This window comes from Lagopus muta, chromosome 3 (genome assembly GCF_023343835.1).
Source record: "Lagopus muta isolate bLagMut1 chromosome 3, bLagMut1 primary, whole genome shotgun sequence".
Classification (NCBI taxonomy): domain Eukaryota; kingdom Metazoa; phylum Chordata; class Aves; order Galliformes; family Phasianidae; genus Lagopus; species Lagopus muta.
In genome coordinates, this window is record NC_064435.1 from 84890307 (window position 1) to 84917434 (window position 27128).

The following is a 27128-nucleotide window of genomic DNA, read 5'->3' on the forward strand; positions in this document are numbered from 1 at the left end:
GGATTTAATATCTGGATGTCATGGATGTGCTCTGTGTGGCCTTGAACAACGTGGCATGCCATTTTTGGGGGGGGTTTTCCAAAAGACAAGGTGAAGACAATGAAGGGTATGTGCCTCCTTTGTAAAGCCACTGAGCTCCTGCCAGAAAAACAAAGATCACTGTATGTGTTTTAAAACTGCAATTTCAGTTCTTCCAGTTTTAAGATCTTTTTTTGATGCTGTACAGTTCAGATCAGTCAGTCCGTAAAAGGAGAAAATTCTACCCAAACTGCCTTTTTAATGTGTTTTATAAATATTATTATTTGCAAGAGTATTTCAAAGCAGGCAGGAATTTCATAAAGACCTGAAGTTGTACCCTGTCTAGAATGAGAATTTCAATCTTGGGCATTTGGAGGGTCCCTCAGCAGTGATGTTTCAATAGATGGGTGCAGCTACTGGGGGAGGGAACTTCTAATTGAGAAGAAAACAACACCAGGTAATTCAGAGAAAAGCCACCTTCGTCAGAGAATGAGCTCACCAGCTTCTCCTCTGCCTCTGCCTTGCCAGCTGCCAAACTGAGATGATCACACAGCTCATTCTGTGGGGACTTGTTCGTGTTTACAAGGCACTTCAAAAACGTGAAGCAGTACAGACATTTGCCAAATGTGGGTGGATAGCTCTGTCTAATCAGCAAGTGACTCAGTCCTTTCTCCACGGAGGCCCTGTTCCTCCTGTAGTGCTAACAGAAATTATTCCTAGCCAGAAGTTTCTGAAGCCAGAAGGGCAGGGTGTCCTGCTGCAACTTGATTCTGTTGTTTTGAAACTGCAAGCAAAAGGCTCAGAAAAGTGAGTGGTAAAATAGCCCGTTTCAATCAAATCGCATTGTGCTGAAGTGGCTCCGCACAGCTCATATCTGTATTGCCTTACTCTGTGTTTTTTTAACACAGTACCTTAGTAATATCAACATCCACCAATTCTACCAACTCTAAACTACATCTGCAGCTGCAGATGAAGTGCCTGGGACCACCACTCTCTTGGCACCAACATCAATTGGACAGATTGTCTGTGACCGTGTTATTAACTTCATCACCTCCAAAAGGGGGTGGTTATAAGCAACTTGTTTAGGAGGAATAGCCTGTGCTGTGTGCTAACTTCACACTGTGCCACAGGAGGGATGCAGAAGAATACAAGTTGATCTTAGCCAAAAATCATGCTTGGAATGTTTCTAAGAAATTCACAGAATAGAGAATGGGTCATTAGCACCCAGGAACATTCTTGTTCCCTGCATTTCTTGTGAATCTGCTTTTTGTCTTGGTCCCGTCTTCTGCTCTCTGCTTACCTTCCTTCACGGTCTGGAGAGCCTGGAACACTCTGAAGTGTAAGTCCTTTTTTACCATAGGCAGAAACAGCACCACTGCAATGTTAAAATCTAGTTGTGTGGAGACAGCAGTGGGGAAAAAGGCCACCAAACAAAATGTAGCGTGCTACAAGTCAAGCTCAATTTCCAGCTACCTCTGAATTCTTTAGGGCTGAAATGTAGGACTGAGCTTTTTCAGGTTTCACTGTGCGAAACGTATTTGTGCAGGTTGCATTGAGAGGCAGTCATCATTGCCTGGATGTGACACGGTAATTTCTGCAAAAGCCTTCAGTCTGCAAGATGTGATTAGCTGCAAAAGGCAGAGTTAATAAAACAGATTGGAGCAGACACTGAAAGGTTCTCTAACACCGTGCATACACCACTCCTGCAGCGCCAGTTACTGTGCATCGATGTCTGGAGGAGGGGGCCTCCACTCTCCTACAAAATGTTTGCTTACATGTACATCCTTTCTTGTGGAAATACAGAGCTTAAAACTGTTGTCCTTCATTCATTCTTTTTTTTTATCTTTTCAACTTGTTTATTATTCTACAGTCAGCACACTCAATCTTTGATCCAATGGGGGGGAAAAAAAAGCACATTTCTGGCAGTCAAGCAACCTGGTTTCTATTTGCATTCTGCTATTAAAGCGATCTGGCATAAATTGCTGTCGACAATGGATCGGATGAGGGAGCAGATCTGCCTAAAAACGAGTCCAGCAAAAAGCCGCATTTTTGGTTTCCAGCTAAATGAAGCCACATGAAGCATATGGCTGCACACACACTCCCTGCTGCCAGCGCCCGCGGATGACAGGAGCGGAGCTGGGGGCAGGAGTGAGGGTTGCTGCTCTCCATCTGCCAGCAGCCCAGCTTCATCCTACGGGCCCTGCTCACAGGGCTGTAGCTGCAAGGAAATGACCACAATCGTTCACTTGAAGGCAACGATGGGGTGCCGCACCAAGGTTTGTGCTGCTGAATTCACTGGACGGAGCATTCTCAAGGGGAAAACGTATTACAAGATGTGATGTATGCAGGAGACAAGCAATAGCTAGTACTAGTGAGCCTCCCAAGGGCATCTTCTAGAGGCTGTGTGTAGCTTCCATCCACACCGAGTGTGATGGTGGCAGCCGCAGCCAGCACAGGCACAGGTGCTTTGGGTGCTGCTGGGCTGTGGCAGCCATTCCAGGCTGCAGGAGGCAGGGCTGTGCTATCTGGCCTGTAAGGCACTCTGGAGTATTACCTGAACAGAATATGCCCCGTTGTCCTGTCTGCTACGAATGCTGGCACAGCAATGCAGCTATTGCACCAGCACATTACAAAGCGCTCCACAGCTACCCGACAGGAATTAGCAATGAAGGCATTTGCTGCTCTTTGGCACAGCAGCACTTTTTAATAGCCCCTTCCCCGGCAAATTCTCCAGTCCCAAAGAGAACAATGCAGTGCATTTAACACACCTCTGTTTAATATTTATGGCTACGAGCCTTCCATTGTTTTTCCTGCACGGCTGTTAATCAGCAGGGGCTCCAGAGAACAGCAGAACAAGCCAGTGGGACTGCAGCAGCCTTGCATGTTCCAAAGCTATGGAAAATGGGCAGGGGTTCCCCCCTCTCCTCCATTTTCACGTTACCTGCATTTAATAGCAGAGCTCTTATTTTGCTTCATAAATCCACACCTCGGTGTCTCACTACACTGACCCACATTTGAAGAAGTTTACCTTAGCATTTCTATAGCCTCATTAGCGTGGTATTTTTATACCCACTGCTGCGTTTGCACTTACCTGTATAGTTAAGTACTGTGTGCTGGATTCCACTGTATCTCTGAAGCATCCTTTCGTAGGAATTGTTCCCATAGGTGCTGTTTTCCGAAGATTTCTATGTCTTAACCTTTGGAATGGAAGCGGTCTTGGTTTTACTGTTAAGAATATGTCATAAAGTTTGACCCTGTTTTATTTCAGCGGTTAATTGATCAGTTGGGGCGCTGGTCTGGAAGCCTGACTGAGCTGCATTTGCCTGGGCACCAATTCTCCCTCGCTTTGCGTACTTCCATTCAGTCTAAGGAAACAATGTGTATTAAAACAGATCAAAGTACATTTTATGTGCATATAAACATTGATACATCTTTGAAGTAGTACAGGTGCAATGGCAGTAGTGGAAATGAGTACTATACTGCAGTTCTGTGTTGAAGTAAAACATAACCACTGTGTAGATTTTTATGTATTACAGAAACGTGCAGCACCACGTGATTTGAGGGAGGTGTGCACTGTCAATGCCTATGATTTCCCATTCATGCACAGCCTGCTGCCTCAGCCTCGCTGCACGTTCTTGGTGCCTGAGAAATGGGTGAGTACTGACATGAGCAGATCTACCATCTTCCTGAGTGCGCTGCTGCAAGATAGACAAAGCAGCACAGACAAGGCTCCCGCCTTTTTGCAACATCTTGAAAGCAATATATCTTTCCTCAGAGCCCAGGATTTCCCACTGCTTGTTATTATCACAGAATCATAGAATGGCCTGGGTTGAAAAGGACCACAATGCTCATCCAGTTCCAACCCCCTGCTATGTGCAGGGTCACCAACCAGCAGACCAGGCTGCCCAGAGCCACATCCAGCCTGGCCTTGAATGCCTCCAGGGATGGGGCATCCACAGCCTCCTTGGGCAACCTGTTCCAGTGCTTCACCACCCTCTGTGTGAAAAACTTCCTCCTAATATCCAACCTAAACCTCCCCTGTCTCAGTTGAAAACCATTCCCCCTTGTCCTATCTCCTGTTTTGCACTTGGTGAGGTGTAACAAAGGCGTTACAAGGGATGAGATGAAGGCTGGGCAGATGTAGGTCACTGGAAGGAGCTGAGGATGAGGATGAGGAAGGAAAGGCATCCCAGGACAGCCATGGGGAAGTGGGAGGTGAGCCTGAAGGGTCTCCAGGCTGTGTCCAGGACAGGCATCCTATGTCCTCATTTTCTCTGCTGCCAGCCATGCTGCTTTTGGTGGCACCCTTTGGCAATAAAACCAGCTGTCACCCTGGGACACATGGCTTGGCAGGCATTAGCTCAGGCCTGGCAGCAGCACTAAAACCTCAGACAGGCAGTGCTAAATCTTCCTTCCCTCTCTTCTTCCACCAGAATCCCCACCCCAAGCACAATGCCTGGGTGTTTCACTCACACATGTTGAACTTACAGGCTGACCAGGAAACACAGGCAAAGGTGAGGGCAATTACCCCACTCCCTGAGTATGTGGGAAAAAATGACAGACAGCTGGGATCAACATCCTTTTATGTCTTTATTTGCCAGTTAAGATCCTTTTATTCCATCGATGCAAATATGCAGAACAACAGGAAACCATGATTTAAGCAGCACATACCAGTTGGCCGAGAATAAACTAACTACATTCCCCAAGCAATGTAAAAGTAACAATGCACATCATCTTCCAGAAGAAGAAACAAACAGATATTGCAGCCGAGAGGCACAGCAGGCAGCTTCCGTACAAAGTAGTTTGGCTGTTTTAAATGCTGGAACCGGCCCTCACCGTCCCTCCATCCCCACCCCCCACCCCAAAAAGTCCTACTATAATTTAAACACTTTTTTTGTTGCTTTTTTTTTTTTTTTTGCTATCTACATAATATATAAAATATAAACTCTGTTTACTTATAACACTTACTTTTCTTGATAAATAGCTCTTTAAAATATCTACTGTACATATGTCCATGCGTTGACATTTTATATATATATATAGCATTTATATATATGTATGTATGTCTGAAAAACAATAAATATATACTTAATATTGACACAGCAACAAACTGAACATATTCTCATTTTCAAAATCAAATAAAACCAGTACAGAGAGAAACAGTGAGTGTCATTTGTGAAGCACGGCACAGCAGGGAGCTTGGATTCCTGCCTTAGCGGGGGCATCAGGTATGCCATGTATTTGAGTGGTTGTGTTGTTAACACCTTCTTTAATGGATTTGTCTCCAAAGTTACTTCAAGTCATACATTAGCCACCCTGTATGCCACGTGTAACACAGATTGGGAGCAAACTCAGGGGGAAATGGGGAGACCCGCCTCTTGACTCGCAACGGAATGAAAGAAGGGGAGGTAAGCGAGTCTGACGGATGGTGTAAAAAGAAAAGAGAGTAATGGATGGCTGCAAGGTCATAAGTAACCACAGTAAACACGTCAGTAGATTTAAGTGCTTTTAGAGACGATGGCTGGCACTGCTGCAAACAGTATTTTGATTATCTACAGCCAACACCGTGCAATGAACCGATTTTCCCTTTGCCACAAGAAGATACAAATGAAACCCACGTGGCCAAATCCAAATGCTGGAAGGGGGTCACTGCATGACACTGCAAGGGTGCAGTTCAGAGCTGGACCTGCCCAAAGGCAGTGGTATCCACCAAACAGGCATGGGGGCTTTTTAAAGCGTGAACCTAAAACAAGAAAAAAGCACAACTCCAAACTGTTAACTTCACAAATGCCAAAACGTAATAGAAGGGATTTTTTAAAAACTTCATTTCAGAACAGCACTCTTTAGAAATGGAACTTAATCCCAAAAGCAAAATTAAAAAAAAGGAGAAAAAAATGACCTTCTGCATGTGTTGTGTTCAGTTTTGGATTGACCACAGCTATTTTGTTTGTTCATTTCACAGAAAATGATGAATAAAAGCTATTTCAGTTTGACCCACGCTGATACCCATCACTCTCCAACCCCACTGCTTTGATTTGGCAGCTTTGAAAAAGCCATTAGTTGCCTGGGCTCTGGCTTCATACACTCAGTTAAGTCCTGAGGTTATGACACTGGTTCATGAACGCAGATTATGTATAGTCCTGTCTACTGAAAATTTCTTCTTTTCAGGAGCAAATGGGAGTGGGCAGTTATTGTGAAGGGGAAGTTGTTTGTACTGGACATACTCCATCCAGCAGCTCAAGAGAGTGGAAATTTTAAAGCAGATACAACTGCCAATGATTATTCAGTCACACGTCATCTCTAAAACTTACAAGCTTTGCTCCCCACAAGTAACAACTTCAGGAACAAGAAGTTGCTCTCCTGAACAGTCCTGCCATTTCACAACCAGTCCTAAATACCCAGAGAGGGCTGCAGGGGTCAAACAGCCCAGTGTTTCCTATGTACTTAAGGCTACATCACTGGGCCACTGGACCACCAAGCCAACGTGTGAAGTATCTGCACAAAGCCAAACATCTGCTGGGTGCACTCAGACCTTTGCAAATACACAACTGAACAGTGAAGAGACTTCGCAATTTGTGATACTTTATACTGAAGGAAAGAGAACAAAGTCAAATTTAAACATTCCCAAAAACAAAAAATTGCCATCAGTAATTTCTGAATCTCTGCAAGGACACCATCAAGCTACTACATTTATCTTTACCCATGAAATAAAATCAGCTTTTTTTTTGGGGGGGGGGGGGGGTAGAGAATCATTTTAATTTGTCTGGGTCTTTTCCACTTTTGTATGCACACAGAAATAAACAAGGTAACAGAAACTGAATTGTCTTTGTGCTGTGATTGCACACAGCAGGAAAGCCTTCTTCTTTGAACGGCTGAACTCCCAGGACAGCTGCTCATCGTGATTCAAAAGCTACTGAAAAGAAGGAAACACGAAGTACAAAGTGGAGAGTGCCTCTGATTGCCCCGTGCTGGCTGGGCAGGAATTTCTCATGCTTTCAGCCAATGCTAACGATGAACTCTGCAAAAGTCCATCCTGAGCCTAAACTTGTCTATGCAAGCCCTGATTCTCTGCCTTGTTGGCTGCATGGGTAAGGACATACCATCTCTACTCAGTATTTTTTATCTACACAGCTAAAGTACTACTAATTTAACACATGCACAGTATTAGATATAGGAAAACCCAAAGCTCTTGCAGAGGTCTTACATCTCCATGCAGGACTTCACTGAGGTCAGCGCTGAGGCTGTGCACGCATCTAGCAGGAGCACAGGGACACGGGGAAGGGTTACTCTACTACCCCTGGTGTGGAGCCCAATCTGATTCCCATTGAAAACAAAGCATCATCTTTCAGCTGACCATCCCAGCACTGGAAGAGGCTCCTACAAAGCGTAAGAGCACTTCACCCTGGATGCCCCCCTTTGGCTCTTTTCGTCTTTGGCAACAGACCATCATGTTCAGTATCCTATGTGCACAGGTAGATGGCAACGGAAAGAGCCTCTCAACAACAGCTCTGGGAAAAAGGAATTAACATTTGTCATCTAGCGTATGAATCAGCCCATTTGGGGGCCACTGTAAATTCCAGCAGCAGCCTCAGTTTGGCCATTAGGCCTGCACCAATTCTAGCAGCGTTCGTCTCACACACTGTGGCACAGCATTAAAGAACAGCATTAAAAGTGCAATTCCAAATGTATGTTCCCTGGTGTGGTACCGCCTTTGAGTTCAGTCAAGTACATCTCTTCTAACTGCTGCCCAAATTCTCAAAGCCAGCAGGAACTACAGAGGCTACTTAGGGCAACCCAATGTACTTTTCAGCTGTACCAAGAGAGCAGAGGGCTTCATACTGCCAAGGAAGATCCCAGACTGTAAAGTAACATTTATTTTTAGAATTGTAGTCCATATTCTATAAATAAACAGATTCCTGGCTCCTCTAAGCCAGGTGGAAGTTAAGTATCTTTACATTTGGAACTACAGCATCTTCGCCTCCTAGAGAATGGAAAAACTGTAATACAATCCTGAACGTATGCAGTCACTGCTGTCGTCCCAGTTAGATAACAGTTCACCCCAATCGAGCCTAAGATCTGTGCTGCTGTCAGAAAAGGATGCCCCCTCTGCCCCTGCCCCTGCTCACCCTGGCTGCCTCTCTAGGAGCTGTGGTCACACAGTGAGCTGTACAGGATCCAACAATACAGGACTAACACAAGTGTCAGGTGGCTCTGTAACCAAAGCATTACATTCTATTTCTGCTAAGCAGCAAGTTCTGCATTGCTAAGTCTGCACAGAGCGTGGATGATGACTGACACTGAAACCTCCGGATCCAAGATAGAACGGTTAAGGTCAGGACCTGTCCCTGTTCCTTGTGTTTCACCTGCTGACAGCTCACTGCAGGGAGGGTTGTCTAGGATTCCAGGGTATCTTCTTCCAACTGGAATCATAAAACCCAGAACGACACATGAAAAAAGTAAAATGCAGATAGGAAAAGCTGTCCACACTCATGAACCAAAACAAGGTGCAAAGACATGAGCAGCAATTCCAGCACAAACCACTAAGAAATAAGATTCACAAACATTTTGGTCCATGTTTAGTTCCAGTTTTGGATGATATGTAACTAGACACGGTTACTTATCTACTGTGCTTACATTCATGACTTGAACTTGCCAGTATTTTCAATAAAGGGCTTCTGCCTTATTATATTAAAAATCTCTCTTGATCCCTTTTAGGCTAATTCAATTTTTCAGAGGAGAGGGATGATTTCTTGATCAAATTTGGTCTTCTGTACTTTCCTGTGCATTTTAAAGGGCTGTAACTGTACATCATGGTATACCACGACAATTCCAATAGGAAATTCCTGTTGGCAAGGACACTACTACAGAAATTCTAAGATAGGTCACTGTAGGAAAAACATTCAGATTTGTCAAAAGCTTCTTCCAAGAAGGAACGATGAAAGCTTGCCTGAGGCCTCTGCAAAAACTGACCGCCCCAAACACAATCTCTAAAGCTGGCAGAACAATAAGACAGGAACAGTTCTCTGCTTGGCTGCAGTTTTGTGGTATTACATTACTCCATCATCAGTCACGCTCTGACACTTAGGGGAATACCTCATGAAAGGTCACACATGCATACCCTTTAAAAATGAAGCATGCACTAGTAATTTTGGGGTGGGATTCAAGTTTCCTAATATTAGTGACCTAAAAATGTAGAAGTCAGGATTTTCTGCACAGACAAAGGAGGAGGACTGGAGTTTCCAGTACGCACTGCTTCTATGTTAATCTGAGGAGGAACTGCATCACCCCACAGAGAGTTCTCTCTGTACTGACAACCATGTCCTTGCAGAGCTGATGGAGACAACATAGCTGACTTTTAGCTGGCTTTTGTGTCAGATGAGATGAATCACATCAATGATGCTCTCCTATTCAAAATTATTCAGCACTAAAACTGGGAACAGGACAGGCGGGAGCATACAGCAATCAGATGGACTCATTTGAAGGAGCTCTTCAGAAGCCCTTAGTGCTCCCAAAAGTAGCAAAACTGTAAGTGCTTTTTAAAAAAACCTGAATTATTCTGATTGCACTCTTTCTAACCCCAAATGGCAACACTAATCTAAAAGAGGGTCCTATTTTCTTACTTACTGTTTGTCCAAATGTCTTCCTCTTTCCCCTAGTCAAAATGAAGATAAAAGAATCCTGAAACAGTTTTTATCAAGTTTAATATAATTTAGTGCTATATGCTTGTTTTCTACTTTTTTTTTTCTCCTATCTGAAAACCTAGTGCTGTAAACACATAAGCGCAGGAGCAGCTTGATGCAGAAAAACAGCATGCCCATTTACTGGGATAATACATGTGCCTTTCACTATATTTTTTTAAGAACTGAAAGAATATATTCTTTCAAGACTGCAAACTACACTATTAAAAAAGACAGTACAAACTTATCAAGAAGGTTTGTCCACCCCTGCACTGATGACAGGGAACGATCACTACAGTACCAGCAGCTAGCCACTTGAAGCAGGTAAAGAGGTGAGATTCCTCTTCCCACCTCTGATAGGTGACAGTAATTTTTTCCCTGGAAATGACAGGAAATTTTCTCATCCCTTTCTATTTTTCAGTCACAAGCACCATTTGGTGGAGATGAAAGCTTTGGGGTTGAGCTACATGGAATTAATTGTTGGTGTGGATGTCTCAAGTGTGACTCCACAAAAGTTTAGAAGAACTGTCTAAGCATCTCAGGGTTTGAGGGTTAGAGGGTTAGATTCTACCACTTTGTTATCTACCTAAAACCAAAATGCGAGATGAATTCACTCAAAAGTGAGTCTCACACACAGGAGATTGTGTGCAAACCTTTGTGAGGCTAGCTCGTGTTCAGCTGTGTAATAAAACCCACCAGCACTTTTTCATGCCACCTGCCATTCATCAAGGTTTTTCACAACCCATTTCAATCAGCAAATCTGTACAGTAAACACTGAAGCTTACCATGAGCTCACAGAAGACCCTCCCTCCCACAATAAATGGGGCATATGCACTGCAGTTGAGGGCTACTTTTTTTTGTAAAAGCTACACATCTTCCTACATAATTGTGCTTTAAAAGAAAACGACAAACAATTAACCAAACCAACACATAGAAGCTCCTGAAAAGCTGTATGAAAAGTGAGCTGCCAAAATTTTCTGCGTCACGCAACACTCACACGAAGTCCCACTGTTCTGTGTGTTGGTTGGAGGTGTAGTAGTACAGCATGGTGGTGTCAGCTGTCATGGTAGGAACCATTCATGTCAGACACTACAGAAAAATTGATGACATGACAGTACCTTCACAGCCCTCTGGTAGGTAAGGAAAATCTAAAAGGATCTTCCCAACCTTTCACAGTAAACACAATTGGATAATCTAAAGCACCTGCAAGCAGGAGACGAGTCCATGATACATATTTCCAATCATCCAGATAATACTGTTACTAAAACAGGTAAGTCAGCTCTCAACTTTCCTATCCATTTTGGGCATTTCTAAGGACCTTTCCACTTTGGTATTTAGCCACCAACAGATTTAGTTGATCCAAACACCACATTTCCTTCTCCCCCATCCCCACAGCTGTTTGCAAGATGTTCAAGCCCTTCAAAAGGGCCGAATTACCATTTCCTTTAAGAGCTGTCTGGATCCTATTCTCTCCTAGAAGCTGAGTGGAGCTAGCAGTACAGAGACATCCTGCTCTTCCGCATGGCTTCACTGATTAAGTACGCTGGGCTCAGTTCTGGCTCCTCAGTCATGATGGAAATGTTCTGCCACTCCCCCAGCTGGTTTGACTTTTTAATGGTGTCCACCACACACAGGGCATACAGACAGTCGTCAAAAGTGGCAGCCATCGTGAGAGGCCTCCCGTCCCAGGTCCTCCTGTCGTCCTGGTCCTCAAAGGCCTGCCGGACAGCTTGGACCATCTTAATGGTGCCTCGGAGGTACGGGGAAGGGATGTCACTGAAGGCCTTCTCCGGAAGCAAGGAGTTGCTGACCGGTGTGGAGTCCTTCAGCAGGAGCTCCCGCTGAGGAGAGTTGTTGCTCTGCCCGTAGAGATCGGTGCCGATGACGATCAGCCGTCCCGCCGAGCCCACCACGATAATGTCTTGTTTGAACTCCCCTGGGACGTTGAAGTTGAGCGTCACCGTGCAGCACACGCCGCCTTCCAGAACCATCTGAAACGTACAGAAGTCATCACTGGTGATCTGCCGTATCCCCTTGATGTGGTCCGTCTGCTTCACGAAGGTCTTGAGCAAGCCGTGCACCTTCACAGCCTTCTGGCTGGTGAGGAACGTCAGCAGATCAATGATGTAGGTGCCAACCGAGTGCAAACCTCCGCCCCCCATCAGGTCGTCACAGCTCCAGTTGTACTTCTTCCCCAGCAGGCTTCCGCTGTGAACCTGCACCTCGCACACCAGCAGCTCCCCCACGTAGCCCTCCTGGATCAGCTGCTTCATCTTCACAAAGGCGGGCAGGAAGCGCAGTACGTTCCCCATGATGCTCATGAGTTTTGGGTAATAATGAGCCGCAGTCATCATCCTGAAGGCGTCCAGCGGAGTCGCTGTTCGGTCACAGATGACATTTTTTCCAATGCCTGAAAAACATTCACCAAAAAAAATCAACAAAAATATACTGATGAGTAAACTCATTGCCTCAAATTAAACCATGGAGAAAGACCCCTGAAAGAAAATATTTTGATATTGTGTTAAAGGCACAAAGATCCCCTCTGGCATTCATTTAATTCTTAAGCACCGCCATGAAAATGTACCCTGTTTGTTCTAAAAATGCAATCATGTCCCTGTGGTACAGTAGTGATAGATATACCTGGATGGATAAGTAAGCTAAGGTAAAGTGGACTACTACCCCACATTTGCTACCTGCAGCTCTGCCATCTCACTCGCATCTCTTCTGTGATGCCCTGCCTGTGTGTGGGCCTTCAGTAGCTGAAGCTGAGCTTCAGATTCAAATCCCCACAGCGCATGAGTCACACAGCCTGAGGTCCACACAGCCTTGAAGCAGGTGCACTCACAGGCCTGGGCTTGTCTTCTCAATGGCCTTGTTCCTTCATCCTTCCCATTCTGACTGTTCAAGGTGCCTTCACCAGAGACACGGAAAGTACTGGGCTTGTTGCATAATTTAGAATGCAAGAGTTGCTTCTCACAGAACACCACGCTATTCTGAAAAAGGGAGGCATTTTTTTGAAGGAGCTCTTGAGAGATGTCAACAACACAACCACAGTGCCAAGGGAGAGTCACAATTGCTCTAAAACAGGTCAAACGTAACTGTGACAATCTGTTCCCTCCCAGAATTGCCCATATGTGCACAGCTTACTGAAGCTTGCACAATGATCCTGTTTTATCTGGCCATCAAGGTACGCAGCTGAACGCAGCGTACCTGAGATGCCTAAATAATGGTTTTCATATTGATTTTCCCTTGTCAAATACTTTCACTCAGTATCCATACACACAAATAGGGACAGATGAACAAAGTAACAGGCAGAAGCCCACAGCAGAAACTCATCTGCAGAGAGCAACGTGAAGTGTGACCATGGGTAGATTACTTCCCACCTTCCCACGTTCAGCATGAGATGACTGGAGGCATATGTCACAGCAGAAAGGAGTAGTACGTTTACATAAGGCCTGCACCTAAGCTTTTGACATGGGATAAAAGAAAAAGAAAATTCATTAGGGCTCAAGTCTCCTTTATAGTCACAAACTTGGATATTTTTTATGTTTAATGAGCAGTATTAGGTGAGCTATACATAAAAACACCCTATAGCACTAAATATGAACTTTGTCTTGGGAACCCAGGGCTATAGCTGGGTCTGGCATTTAGAAGAGCTGAGTTTGGATCCTGTCTGCTGGAATCCAGATGAATAAATCCAGTAAATCATTCCATCTCTTTGTGCTTTGATTCCTTTTCCCTTAAGACAGGAGAAGAATTCCTTTTTCTTTAAAGAGATGTTGTGAGGATAAAATTTCACATGTTTTGGAGCTGTTTGGATGAAGTCATATAAATACAGACAGATGGCAAGGATCTGCCCGAGCCCGCTTACATGAATATTTAACAGTCTGACTGCAAGAAGAAGGGGGTCACAGTCCAAACATGCAATAACCAGTTTATCCACGCTGCCTATTCCCAGTCTTTGTCAGCTGCTATTTGAGTAGCTGAAACTGGAGGGAGGGCTGTCACCACTGAGGTGGCAGTCGCGTCTAGTAACACCCAAAAAGGGAAAGATTCCTTCAACTTGACCTATTTACCTACTACACAGCCAGGTAAGCACAGAGGGACTCGTTTTCCTCTCATGCTAGCTAGGAATCCTCTATTCAATGGCCACAGATTTCCTTTCTCACCTTTCTTCTCATCTTTACAGACTACTACTGGTGAATTAGTTGCCATTTTCAACTTCATAGCATTCCTTTTCCTGCTTCTGAATGATATTTTTCTGCATGTGTTTCTGCATTCATCCACCTGCCCTTTATTCCTCTAACTAGTAGACCCAGCTGTGCCACAATACTGATAACTAATGTAACAGCCCACTCTGAGTCACAGACTCTTTGCGGAGAGATCGTAGCCTGGCAAACTGATTACAAAATAAGGGAAGCCAGTCAAAACTTGCCTACAGTGGAATCTTCCCGAAAAAGCCATTTCTCCCCAAAGAACCCATTGATACTACCTCACGATCTGACCTCTTCACCACTATTTGACACGTGTGACTTTCTGCTCCAGTTCAGCCTGTGTCTTCCTGCCTCTCAGGTGTCTGTCTCATCTCATCCGGGGTTTGTGCAGCTCTACACGTGCGTGTGAGGAAAAGGGTTTGCTTTCATTAGGCACTGGAGCCTGGAGACAAACTTCTAGCCGTGTGCTCAATGGCCAGGCTCAGTGGGGGCTCAGTCATGACTGGATGGGGACAGGAAACAGGGCTGTCCTTATCTACGTACCAAGAGATGGTAATAAATAAAGTAAAATTTAAGAGTTTTCACATTCCTTATATTGATGAAAAATTGGTATTTAGATCATAAGTAAGGCACACATGTAACAAAAAGGGAAGAGCCCTAAATATTTGTATGGAGACAGGAAAAATGTGGACTCTTACATTCACTCCTTCTACCATTTCAACCTTTTTGGAAAGCTTGAAGCCTTTTAATTACAGCAAATCCAAAATGCAAATGTTCCTAGAGCCTGTGCATATGCTGATAATACATGCTGTGCTCTCATCCCTGTCAGGGATTTAAGCAGATTTCTGGTTGGCGCTCAGAAAGCTTTTGTACTCCATTAAGGCTCGCCCATGCTCTTCCAGCATGACACCACTCAGCACTTGAGCCTGTGCACACTGTGTGTCTTTGTCTTCTCTCTAGCTGCAAATCTGCAAGCAGCCACCTTAGCTATCTGGAAACAGGGAGAGAACATAAAAGGTTTGCTTAATTCAATTTCCAGGAATACTCTGGTGTGTTTATGCAGCTAGAATAAGAAGCTGGAGGATCAAAACACTCTCATTTTCTGCTCTTCTCCCTTTGTTTCCCTTACAAAGGAGAAGGAAAAAGGGCACTTTCCCTTTCAGCCATTCTCTAAAGCAGCAACATGCACACAGAGGGCAGTGTGGAAGGAAGACCATCCTTCTCAACGCTGACAGCCTGCAGACTCCAAAGGAGCACTCTTGGGGAACTGACCTATACACAATATCCACTCCCATTCTCCATGCGTAGGCTCTGCAAACGTGGTTTGTCATTTCACACATCCTTGAAAATCACACCATGTACACCACTAGCTACATGCCTTAGGCCCACTCCATCCCACGGTACTCCAGGCACAGGTGGCCAGAACTGCGAAGATTCTGCACGAGTAGTCACTGTCCTATGCTGACAAGGAGTCAGTGTGCCCACAGTGGAGGGGCCATGAGGTGGGAAATAGGTTAAACCCAATAGTTCTGTTCCCCCAAGCCCCACCAGCAGGAAATAACAGTGGTGGAGATGGAAGGAGTCCATCCATTAGACAGACCAGATCCCCAGGCCAATGACTGAGGTATAATGTGCTTCCACTGTCCTCAAAACCATGTAAGGATGTGAGTGTAAACAAAGTGACACAAGAGAATTTGACTTACAGGTTTCTTTGCTCAAGAGCAGAAGATGACAACATCTGATGACTGCTTGGTTCCTCTTTCAAATGAACATTATGAAACTACTACTAACATTAGCATATTCTCAGCGTTTTACAAGGAAAGATAAGGGCTGAACGGCCCTCCTGGGACTGTTCTGAATCTTCCAAGTAAAACCTCAAAAACTTAAGATACCAATCTGTGCTTATTTTAAGAAGGTTATTTAAGAGATCTCTGAAGGAGTGTGCGTCCAAACAGATCTCTAGAAACAGCTGAGGAAACAGAAGAAAATTGTTTATGCTATCATTCTTTTGAGTGTAGATTTCTCAAGCACCTTATGCAGAAAAGTCAAATTTTACCAATATGTTTACTAACGGTTTCTCAGTCACCTCACAGTAAGTTTTGTCTGGATGTCATGTGATATTGGCAAACTTCAGCCTTTGCTTTAGAAAGTCTTGGTGATACGGAGGTGATTCTGAAAGCCAAACAGCCCACAGCTGACAGCAGAATCCCAGAATCATAGAACATCCTGAACTGGGAGGGAGCCACAAAGATCGTCCAGTCCAACCCCTGGCTCCACACAGGATCACCCAAAATTCAAACCTGATGTCTGAGAGCAGTGTCCAAACACTCCCTCAACTCCAGCAGTTTGCAGCCCTGACCACTGCCCTGGGCAGCCTGTTCCAGGGCCAGATCACTGGTGAAGAACCTTTCCCTACCCTTCAATCTGACCCTCCCCTGCTGCAGCCCCATGCCGTTCCCTGGGGTCCTGTTGCTGTCACCAGGCAGAGAGACTGTATCTACAAGAAAAACAGATACAGTCCAGGTCAGCAGCATTTTTTTTTTCTGTGTAGAGTAATAATAATAAGGAGTAAGAATTAGTAAGAATTCCAGATTTTGAAATAGCTGAGGTCTGCAGTTCTTCATTTACAAAAGGCCCTAACTCCTCAGTTATCAGTAGCCAAAGTGTTCCTGCAATGCCCCCGAGCTGCACAACCCACAGCAGCTTCCTGGGCCAGGCCTCAGGAACTGTAATAGGCACAGCCTTCACCAGCTCTGGACGATGCCATGTCAGCTTGTTCCCCTCTGCTCCAATTGCTTTAAATACGGACAAACACATTTTCACAGTAAAATAATAATTAAACAAGAGTATCCACCACTGAACTGTGGCAGGACTACTTCTGTATCTGTTCAACTCAGGACACGATGCCTCAGTGCAGTATTTTCTCCTCCTATTCACAAGAAAATAAAAAAGAGCTTTCTTTGGTGTCTGGGCACATAACCAAAACCCTCACTGACACTGACGAAAGGTTCGTTAGTTAGCAGTCACTACCTATTGGATAGGGCTGAAAGGGAAAGCAAGGCTTTGGTGGCCTAAGCTGAGTTGGTCAGCAGAAAAACACACTTCTAAACGTTATGGGGAGCTGCTAACACTCAAGGAACAGTTCTGAAATACAGGAGTTGTGGAAGAGCACGCTTACCAGCTTATTTCAAACTGATGATTTTCAACGTTTATATCAGAGGATAGCATCTGCTTTAAAACTGTTGAGTTTTTGTTTGTTTTTTTAAGAAGCTAACTCAAAATTGCATTCCAAATGGTGGCAATCCACATTATTGTTATTAGAAACTATTAATATGACTCCAATAAATAAATGCAGACAAAAGGACAAAAGTTTCTGCTCAGACCTTGACCATTACGGTTGTTGCCTTTGGATCCCATGCAGAATCAGAGAAAATCATCTTTGGCACTCAGCTCTGTTCTTGGCTCGTAACACATGTTGCAGTGACATGTGCTATGTTATTAGTATACATATTAAAATAGTTGCAATCAGATGATGGTTTCATTCCCCATGCACTTTGACATGGTTTGAAGATACACAGCAGTATCATCTAACATATGAGCGAGGAGTATCTATCTCATTTACATTCTTCCAGCATTATAACACTGATATACAGTGATATACAGCTGTACATATATATATATATATACATATATACAGGATATACAGCTGCTTTCCTAAACGTGCCCACCTTAACAACAACAAAAAAGCAGCAAATTTAGTTTAAAAGCTCTACTTTGCTGCAAACTGATGTTTTTGGCCATTTCAACCAGACCAGATATTGGCCAGACCTCACCTGGTCTGGTCTGGTCTGAAATATAAAAAATCATAGTCAAAACAGAATCAAAACAAAATGACATATCAGAAGTCACTACTTCTCATTCAGGTAGTTTACTTGCAGCAATTTCCTCTTGTGCACAAACATGCACATATTGCCAGCTCTGTGGTTTTGCACAGAAGCCATCTCAGAAATCATGTGAGGCGCCAGGAGCCGGTGCACAGTTCCCTGCAGTTAAATTGATGTTTGATATAAGCCAAGCATCAGCAGAGCTGTGTGTTTTGCATATTCCCACACTACACAGAGATCTGTTTGCAATATTAATCAAGCCAGGGTACTGTGATGATGCAGCCCCCTTAGGTATTCAAAAAAAAGCCTTTCCATTTTGATATTGCATAAAAATTTAAATGAATTCTGGTATATACCTACATGCAAAAACATACAGAATTGATTGAGGGTACTGACTTCAGAAATCCTCACACCTGTATGAACCATTGCCTTCTATCCTTTCCTTTCAGATCTGCAAACATAGCACTGGAACGCTGTCATTTAGCCAGGACCTCAAAAGCGTTCTCAGCTATCTACACTGACTCTTGCCTAAGAGACAACCCTAAATAAAACCAAGGGTTGGTAATCAGAAAGTTCTTTCCTTCCCAAATTCATCATGTTTATGAAACCCCAAAGACAGGGGTAGTGATCTGAGCTGTAAGTGCCCTGAGCTGCTGCCTGCAGGGGACAGCCCTCAGAACTGAGAACAGATGATGCTGTTTTTTCTGTTTCACATCCCTCTTTAACATAACCCCAGAGCCATGCTCCCTTTCATCTGAAGCTGGAACAAACCAGTTCAGCACTGCTCTGCATTTCCAGCTCAGGTGTACCATAGAGACACATGATGTTCAGACTGCCTCTCAAAAACTCAGTGCTAATACAGAATTTTGGAGCCATGGCTCTTAACAGTGCTCAATTAAAGGTGAGTTCTGATAGTTGGGCTGGCTCTTCAGTCTCTCAGAGTTAGAATTTAGCATGCTACAAGCATCACAAGCCATAAACCATTAGCACTGGCCAACCACCATTTTCTGATCTGCTCTTCATCTGCTGCAATGCTTCTTGCTGAGCACTCATCTTTCTTCATCTTAACTCCACAAACTGCCTGGTGTCACTGCTCCTTCTGCATTAAGCTGCAGGGGATGACCACAGGGACACTTTGCTCCTCTGGGCAGATTCTGTAGTCCTAAGTGGGATGCAGCAAAGGAAAATGGAGAATGTGGCCGAGGGAAGGGAGAAGAGGACAGGGAACAAAAGGAAGAATGCTACCTGGAGGAAAGAAGGACATGGAAGGGGATGGGAGTTTGCAGCCACCAGCTTAGAGAAACACAGCATACCCAAGTGGCATTGGCAACATCCCCGGGCCTCAGAAGCACATCCTCAAAGGGTCTCCTTCAGTGCAATGCTGGTGTGAGCCCTGCTAGCATCTTTCCTGCAGAAAAACTAACAGTGAAAGAGGAGGAAAGAGACTGTATCCTCCTGGGCAGGAGGAAGTAATAATGATTAAAGCTATCAACTTTAAAAAAAGTGATGTGAGTGCTACTTAAGTATGGGAATACAAGAAAAACTGCTCAGAGCAGAAGCTGAGGAGCAAGATAAACAGCATGAGAACCAAGGACACCTCTAGAAGAAGAAAGAACATCTCAGGGCTCTGATTGGATAAGTGCCTGCATGAACAGTTGAAGAGTGTTTTGTGGAATGCTCTGTTGACATGTAAAGGTGGATGGGAAAGTTGTAGGGGTGGATGGGAAAGCTAGAAAAAGAAAACTTGTGAAGGTATATAAGTGATGTGAGAACTTGTAATAAACAATTTGAATCATTCACATCTGAATCCGTGCATCAGACACTGCACTTAAGCTACTGTCCAACTCTACATCGCTAGAGGAACGTAGTACCGGGGCAGGCTATGCAATGGGCTGATATTCTTTTCTGATGTACCAAATTTGGAGATGAATCACATACTGCAAAGCAACAAAAAGCTTCGGAATCTCTCAGAAAAACTGTCTGAATAAATATGGGTATGTACATTTCTAGCAGGAGCAGTGAAGAAACTACTGGACTGCTGATCTGCTCTTGGAGCACATTCTGGGTGACCTCAGGACAACAGGCAAGCTTAGTGTGAGGTGATTCAAGCGCATTTTCACACAAGACACTGATTTCTTCTTAGCACATACATGTGTCTCTGCTCTTACTAGAGGCTGCTGCTGTCAATATTGTGATACAGTAAAACTTCGAGTGACAATAACAACAATGGTTGTATTTTCATATTCAGCACATGATCTGTCATTCAGTTCCTTAAATGGCTCAGAAAAAAAAGCATTTATCTCAATTAATGGATCTGGCAGGGGAAAATTGATGGCAAGACAATGTTTCTTCGAGGAAACCTTATTTAACAAAACTTTTGACAAGGAGATAAATCTGGGTGATGAATGCCTGCCTAAAAGATTGGCATTAGTCACAGCTCTAACACTGGCTAAGACAATCTCTGATAATCACAGATATATATAGCTGCTGCACAAAAATCAAGTTGCTATAGCATACTGAGTCATAGCTCACAAACTAATTCATTCTAATAGGGCATGTGTGTGTATTCCTTGTCTGCTCCAAGTGTGAGGTAAAATAACAGCGACGTAAGGAACAGATTTCCCTTTGCAACTGAAACAGACTGGGGAGGCACACAGAGGGCAATACACCTCGCTGCTAACTAGCAACAGCTCATTTGGCCATAGGAAACCAATTGCTTCTACAGATTTTGCAAACCCTGAATCTCTTCCTCTGCATCAAAATATTATGATGTAAATAAACACTTGTACTGTCATATTTCATGGTCAGTGGAATGAGATGCACATCACAAATATCTAGGACTAAATACAGTAAACACATGCCCAAACAGTGTACGCCATACCATCCAACGAGGGGCTCAGCTCATCTATCTTAGAATCACAGAATGGTCTGAGTTGGAAGAGATCCCTAAAGGTCACCTAGTCCAACTTCCCTGCAATGAACACGGACACCTACAGTTTCATAAGGTTGCCCTGAGCCCCCTCCAGCCTCACCTTGAAAGTCTTCAAGGATGGAGCTTCCACCACCTCTCTGGGCAACCTGTGCCACTGCCTCATCACTGTAATGTACAAAAACTTCCTTATATCCAGTCTAAATCCCATCTCTTTCAGTTTGAAACAATTTCCCCTTGTCCTATCACAACAGACACTGCTAAAGAGTCTGTCCCCTTCTTTCTTGTAGCCCTCCTTGAAGGCCCCCTGAAAGGCCACTCTCAGGTCTCCCCAGAGCTTTCTCTTCTCCAGACTGAACAGCCTCAGCTCTCTCAGTCTGTCTTTGTAGGGAAGGTATTCCATTCCTTGGACCATTTTTATGGTCCTCCTTTGGCTCCAACAGGCCCATGTCTCTCTGGTACTGAGGACTGCACACCTGGACCCAGAACTCAACAGCACAGAGTAGAGTGGCAGGATTATCTCCCTCGACCTGCTGGCCACACTTCTTTTGATGCAGCCCAGGGTACGGCTGGCTTTCTAGGCTGTGAGGGCACACTGCTGGCTCATGTCCAGTTTGCCATCCGCCAGTACCCTGAAATTCTTTTCAGCAGGGTTGTGCTCTTTCATTCTCCAGCTTGAATTGATTGTATTTGTCACGACCCAGGTGCATGATCTTGTACTTGGCTTTGTTGAACCTCACAAGGTTCACCTGGGCCCACTTCTGGAACCTGTCTAGGTCTCTCTGAATGGCATCCTGTCCTTCAGGTGTATTGACAGCAACACAGCTTGGAGTCAGCACCATACAGTTTAGTGCCTTCTAGCCCTGGTGTACCACGCTGTGATTCCAGGTTTTAGGCTTATCTTTACTGCTGTAATCTCCTTTCCACAGACAAAAATCTAAACATTTGGATAAAGAGAGGAAAACTGCAATTGCTTCTGCCTTGGCTGCTTTACAGCTGTAGATTAAGACCAAGCGTGCTTCAGCAGTGACAGGCACAATAATAGGAGCACCCTGCAGAGATGGAGCTGCCGCCAATGGAAGTGGCACACAGCTGCATCAGTTGGCACCCATGTGTCACCCAGCTCAGGAGGAGTACAGGCCACATGAACAGTTCTGCAGCTGCAAGCCATCACAACAAGCAAGATTTGTGAGCTGTCAGTTCTGGGAAACGATCTCAGCTGGATCAGCAGTCTGCAAAACCAGCCTAGGAAATGGGAAGAGAGGCTGGAAACTTTTCTTTTTTGTTGTTTTTTATTTGCTTGGAAAAGATACTGGGTTCTTAGTAGGTGGCTGAGGCAAGGTGTGGTGCTAAGCTGAGCAAGTGCACCTCGTGGCTCCAAGAGATTATAATGATGCCTGCAGGAAATAGAGTGGCATCTGAGCAGAACCAGGATGGTAATCAGGATGAGAGAAGACCGTAATGATGATATTAGTTTTCATGATCTATTAATATCAGTACTAACTTTGATTTGCACAGAGGTGGTAATTAGGTTTATGGACTGAGATCGTGTCTGTGCATATAATGCTGTAGGTACAAGTGCTGCTGTAGCAGTATCCAAAGCTCTTAGACACAGCTGCTGTTCATCTGGAGCTTGATACTGGATGAGCACAGCACAGATATATGACCTCTCGTCCACAGATTATGCATCTGTATTTGGACAATACCCTGTTGTGAATGTAAGTTTTCCAATAAGAACATATTAATTTTTGGTCTGTCAGCATGGTTAATCATGTCCATTTCAACAACAGCCTTTGATGTGGGATTATAAAGAATAAGCATTACCAAATCCTAGGCAATGTGCTTGAGAACAAGAAAAGCAACTAAGTCTTGCATTATGATGTATGCAAGCACAGTTTGCAAGTCAAAGCAAAAGTCTCCAGCTCTTCTCTAACATGGGTGAGTGCAATGCTTGGTTCCCATCCCACCTGGTGTGTCATCCTGATCACTTCTCTGGAGGCTCTTATGCAAATAACAACATAGGAAAATGAAATAAATGAAGGACTTGGTGGATTTTCATCTATATACAAAAACTTTAACTGCTGAGAAATCAAAAGGTGCAGATCCACCCTGATAAACCAGCTGGATGCACGCCGCAAGGAAATGCTCCAGGGGTCCCATGCTGAGAATTACATTCCCTGAGCCCTACTCGGGTGCTTTCCATGCTCTCATGTGCACTTAGGAAAATGTATATGGGACAAACTGTGCTGGCTTTCCCAAATTCCTCTTCAATTTTTATCCAAATCGCCATCCAAACTACATCCCTGCTGAGCACTTCCCTGCACAAGAAGAAAAATGAAAGGCTCCCCTATGTACTGAGATAAACTGACAAAGGGAAATGATTCTGCTTCGCTCGACCAAATGCTCGTTAATTTCACTGGGATTTTAATTGTTTAAAGACCAAATAAAAAACTCAGTGAAAATCCCTGTATTTGGTCCTTCACTTGTTCCAATTACTCTCAGTTCCTCTATTCACATTCTTGTGCAAAATGCATGCCATCAGTCCGGCATACTGTAATACCTTCCTTTTCCATAGTGATAAAATCACAGCCTGTGGTCAATCACTACTCTCAGGAGGCATTGTTATCCCTCTTTAAATATGTTTCTTTCTGTGTTAGTTGACAACAGCTAAATGCCCAGCTGTTGTAAAGGCTTTGGTAGGATTAGGAAAACAGGCAGTTCCATTTTCATTCAGCTTGCCTTTCCAAAAAGAATTGTTTACGCTTACTGAGTCAGATAAATTTATGGCTGATAATTAGAGTTAATTTTCTTATGTTTCTCTTGCCTACCCCTTCTACTCCCGTTAAAACTAGCAAGTCGTAATCAGGTACTAAATAAGAAACTGACAAAAAAGAAACAACAGATTCATGCCTGCGGGTAATTAATGTAGCCATTATTTTGCATATTTTGCAGGATTCAAGAAGCTTTAAGAACCTTGAAAAAATACATCTCGCCAGCCAAGTGATAGGGAAAGTGTCTGGAAAACTGAGTTTTAAAAAAACCACCCTACATGTTGCAATGCCATATCAGTCTGTATCTCATGTGGCACCACAGCAAACCCTGTGCCCTCCTGCACTTTGTATTTCAGGGTTTTATTTAGTAAACATTCAGTGATCCTATCTGTGTGAGATGCATTGCAGTTTCTAATACAATCCTTGCTACATGATTATAGGGAGCATCAGCCTCGCTACCTATGTGACCCAGAGCATTTTTTCTAACCTTATCTCTCTCTGATATTTTTAGCTGGAGTATTTCTACTTCTTTCCCTGCACACTGGAGTTTGAAGAACCTCTGTGCTGAAGCAAATGTGAGTAAGCCCTGCAGTGCTGGGTGAATGGAGCATGCATTTGACCTAATTTTCTGATTTGAGTGGTTAAATTTAAAAATCATTACTTGCCTTCCCAAATATTGTGCTGACTACAAGCAAGACTATATAGAATGGGATGGGCTATCTTAACCAGACACATCTGAAAACTGTCCCACAAACACTTTTGACCTTGGTCTACATGCATGTACAAACAGATTCACATATAGAAAAAGCAATGGAGAGCACTGGGGGAGCTCCTTTCACGCACAGAGATAGAAGGGTGCTGGAGGTGGAGGTATACAGTGTCACTTCTGCTCAGGAATGAGTATATGTAACACAGAACAGCAGAAATGGAAAATGTCAGTTCATAAGTACTGGCCAACCCCCCCTAGAGCCCATCAGAATATAGAATACCAGCCATAATGGTATCTCTCTGTTGGGATACTGTCGATCCAAAACACGTGCTCAGAGAAGACCCCACCTCCTTCACATGATGCTGACAAACTTGGCTCTACTGCAGCCATTATTGGGTCTGATCCCTTCTGTCCACATCTTCCATCTTGAAGTTAGTGAGTGTTTTGGTAGCGGAGTTTTCAGTGGAGTAAGTACTGAGCCTTAGTAAGCTTCAGGACAAATTTACCTCAGCTTTAATCTCATTAATTAAAGCAGTCAAACTGGCCATTAGCTAGGCTCTTCCATCAACAAGATCAATGGAAACAACAATGCACAGATTAGAGCAACCTGTGGTTTAAACTAATTGCATTTTCAGAAACTTTCCAGCCAAAACTACTCCATCCTTGAGTTATAAGGTTCTCCAAGAAACTCCAAAGTAAGTTAAAAGCCCCCTGCTCTATCAAAAGACAGTAGCCTTAGAACAGGGGCACTTTTTCAGTTAACATTTTATTCCTGCCAGAAGGAGCTAAGTGCTATTAAACAGGGTCCATTCTGAAAAGCAGGAGCAAGGATGGATCAAAGTGAATCAGCAATTCTAAATATGTGAGACAGTGACATTGCGCTTCACTGGCTCCAACCCAGGATCCATAAGATGGATGCTTGACTAATTACTCCCTGGGCTGCAGAGCTTACACAGGAGCCAAGGACTGAGTGCAGCTCAACCAGCTGACTCAGATAGCAATAACTCACTGGGTTCAACCTGCCTGGACTCCAGATTGCCCTGTCTGCAGTCAATCTGTGGGCTAATTCTCCCAAAAGGGTTTCTTGGAAAATGCCATTCATGCTCACAATGGCCAGGCGTGCACTGGACAAGACACAGCTATGCTACAGTAGCAGCTGAAACCATATTTCACTAGGCTTTTTCACAGCTTCTTGTAGTGGAGACTGGGAACTCTTTCCCACTGCTGTAAATCTGCTGAAAACAAGTCAACACTGGAAACACTTCCCCACTGAGTTCAGCAGGCTGGGTCCAGACAATTGTGGCAGCCCAGCTTAAGGTGTTCTTCGTCATCAATCTGATCATCATCCTTACTGTCTGCTGTTGATGTATCTGTGTTGTAATCCTGGGGCCCAAGATGCTCAACAAGCTCAATGTGGAAAATTAACTTGTATTCACAAATCCATCTTAGTGCTGGATACCCACACAAGAGAGGACGGTCAGTATGGGCAGCTCCTCTTCGCTTCCTGCTATGGGAAAACTGTGGGCCAGGATGCAGGACTTCATGTAACCTTGTGAGGATGCATTCGTTCTGTCCTCAACCCTCTGAAGCTCCAGGAGAATTTCATGCAATAGCCCAGGGGCAGAAACCTGTGGGGGAAGGCTCTCCTGTACTTGACCCATGCTGCTGTGGGTGAAAGAAGCAGGGATCTGTACCCATCTAAGGCAGGTATTTGCCTGAGTCAATGAAGAATAAAATACCTGTAAAGTGGGTCAGTAAAGCTTAGAAAGCACTTGCACTGACATCTCCTTTCAGTAGCCTGCTTAACACACTGATCTTCAAGGAAAAAGAGGGCAGAAAGTACAATTCATTTTTGAGTGAGTAAAAATCCCTTCATTTTGCCAGTATGCAGTTAGAAGCCTTAATCCCTTCAAATACTGTAATTTTCAGCAACAGACCTTGTCAGTTTGGCTCAGGTTCCCATGCAAAAACAGCCCTAAAAATTATTTCAGCCTAATATCACAATTTTCCCCAAATACACATCATTTTCCAGTGGTAGCCTCTACAGAAGAAGAGCAAGAAGTCTCAGAGTTGACAGTTTCACTATTAGTCCCATCGAGATTTTAATTCTGACTGATCTGTTCACAGGGGCAATTCACTATGACCAGGAGGCCCAGTGTTGGAATGCTGGAAAGAAGCTTAGGCTAATTAATTGCATTTCTTTTTCTGACTGCAATGTTTTCCTGCTCTGCTGGGTACTCTGAGGCCAGCACTGGTTCCTCTGAATAGCAGTACCTCATCATGAAATCAAAAGAAAGGCTGCAGGCAAACAAAAAGTATATTTTTGTTAGCATGGATTTGCTGTTGGCATATAATCATACTTCCCAGTGTTAAAAGGAGATTGTGAATTAACTACAAAAGACATAAAAAATAAATTTGAAAAAAAAAAAAGTGTTCAACAGTTATAGTGCATATGTCAAATGGAAATGACTCCCATTTGCATAGCTCTGCAGTCACATTCAACAGTGTCTCAAATGGCTTCATAATAACATGCCTGTATCTTTAAGATCATTTAATATAGCCCAGGGTTTTAATAACTTAAAAGACACATCAGTCAGCACAGACTAAAAGCTAGCCAAGGTTTCTTAGCTTTTTTAGCCTGTGCCTACAAATAGTTTGTTATTATTCCATAATGATGCATGAAAAACATACCACCCCCAAGCATGGTTTTATTGATAAAAAAGTACTTTATAGTGATTTGGCTCACTGCTATAAGCCATTCTTATACCAGTAAAATCAGCCCTATTAGGAGCCAAACCACTGCAACTTTGTATATAAAACACCACATCCCACATCCTACACCAGGACTAGTTTACATGTAGGTCAGGCAGTTCCTTGGAGGTTTCATAGAACCATTTAAAAGAAAGGACCTCTAAGATGATCCAGT

The 27128-nt window shown here is 43.9% G+C and overlaps 1 protein-coding gene across 1 annotated transcript in view; it reads right to left on the reverse strand.

Annotated features, from left to right (window-relative positions):
* Positions 1-6745: 6745 nt before the first annotated feature.
* The window catches only part of GFOD1 (glucose-fructose oxidoreductase domain containing 1), a 67693-nt gene continuing 47310 nt past the window's right edge, over positions 6746-27128 (reverse strand). The window contains exon 2 of the mRNA XM_048940539.1: positions 6746-12105. Within this exon, the coding sequence (XP_048796496.1) occupies positions 11186-12105 (920 nt within the window). The 3' untranslated portion in view covers positions 6746-11185. The remainder of the gene's footprint in view (positions 12106-27128) is intronic.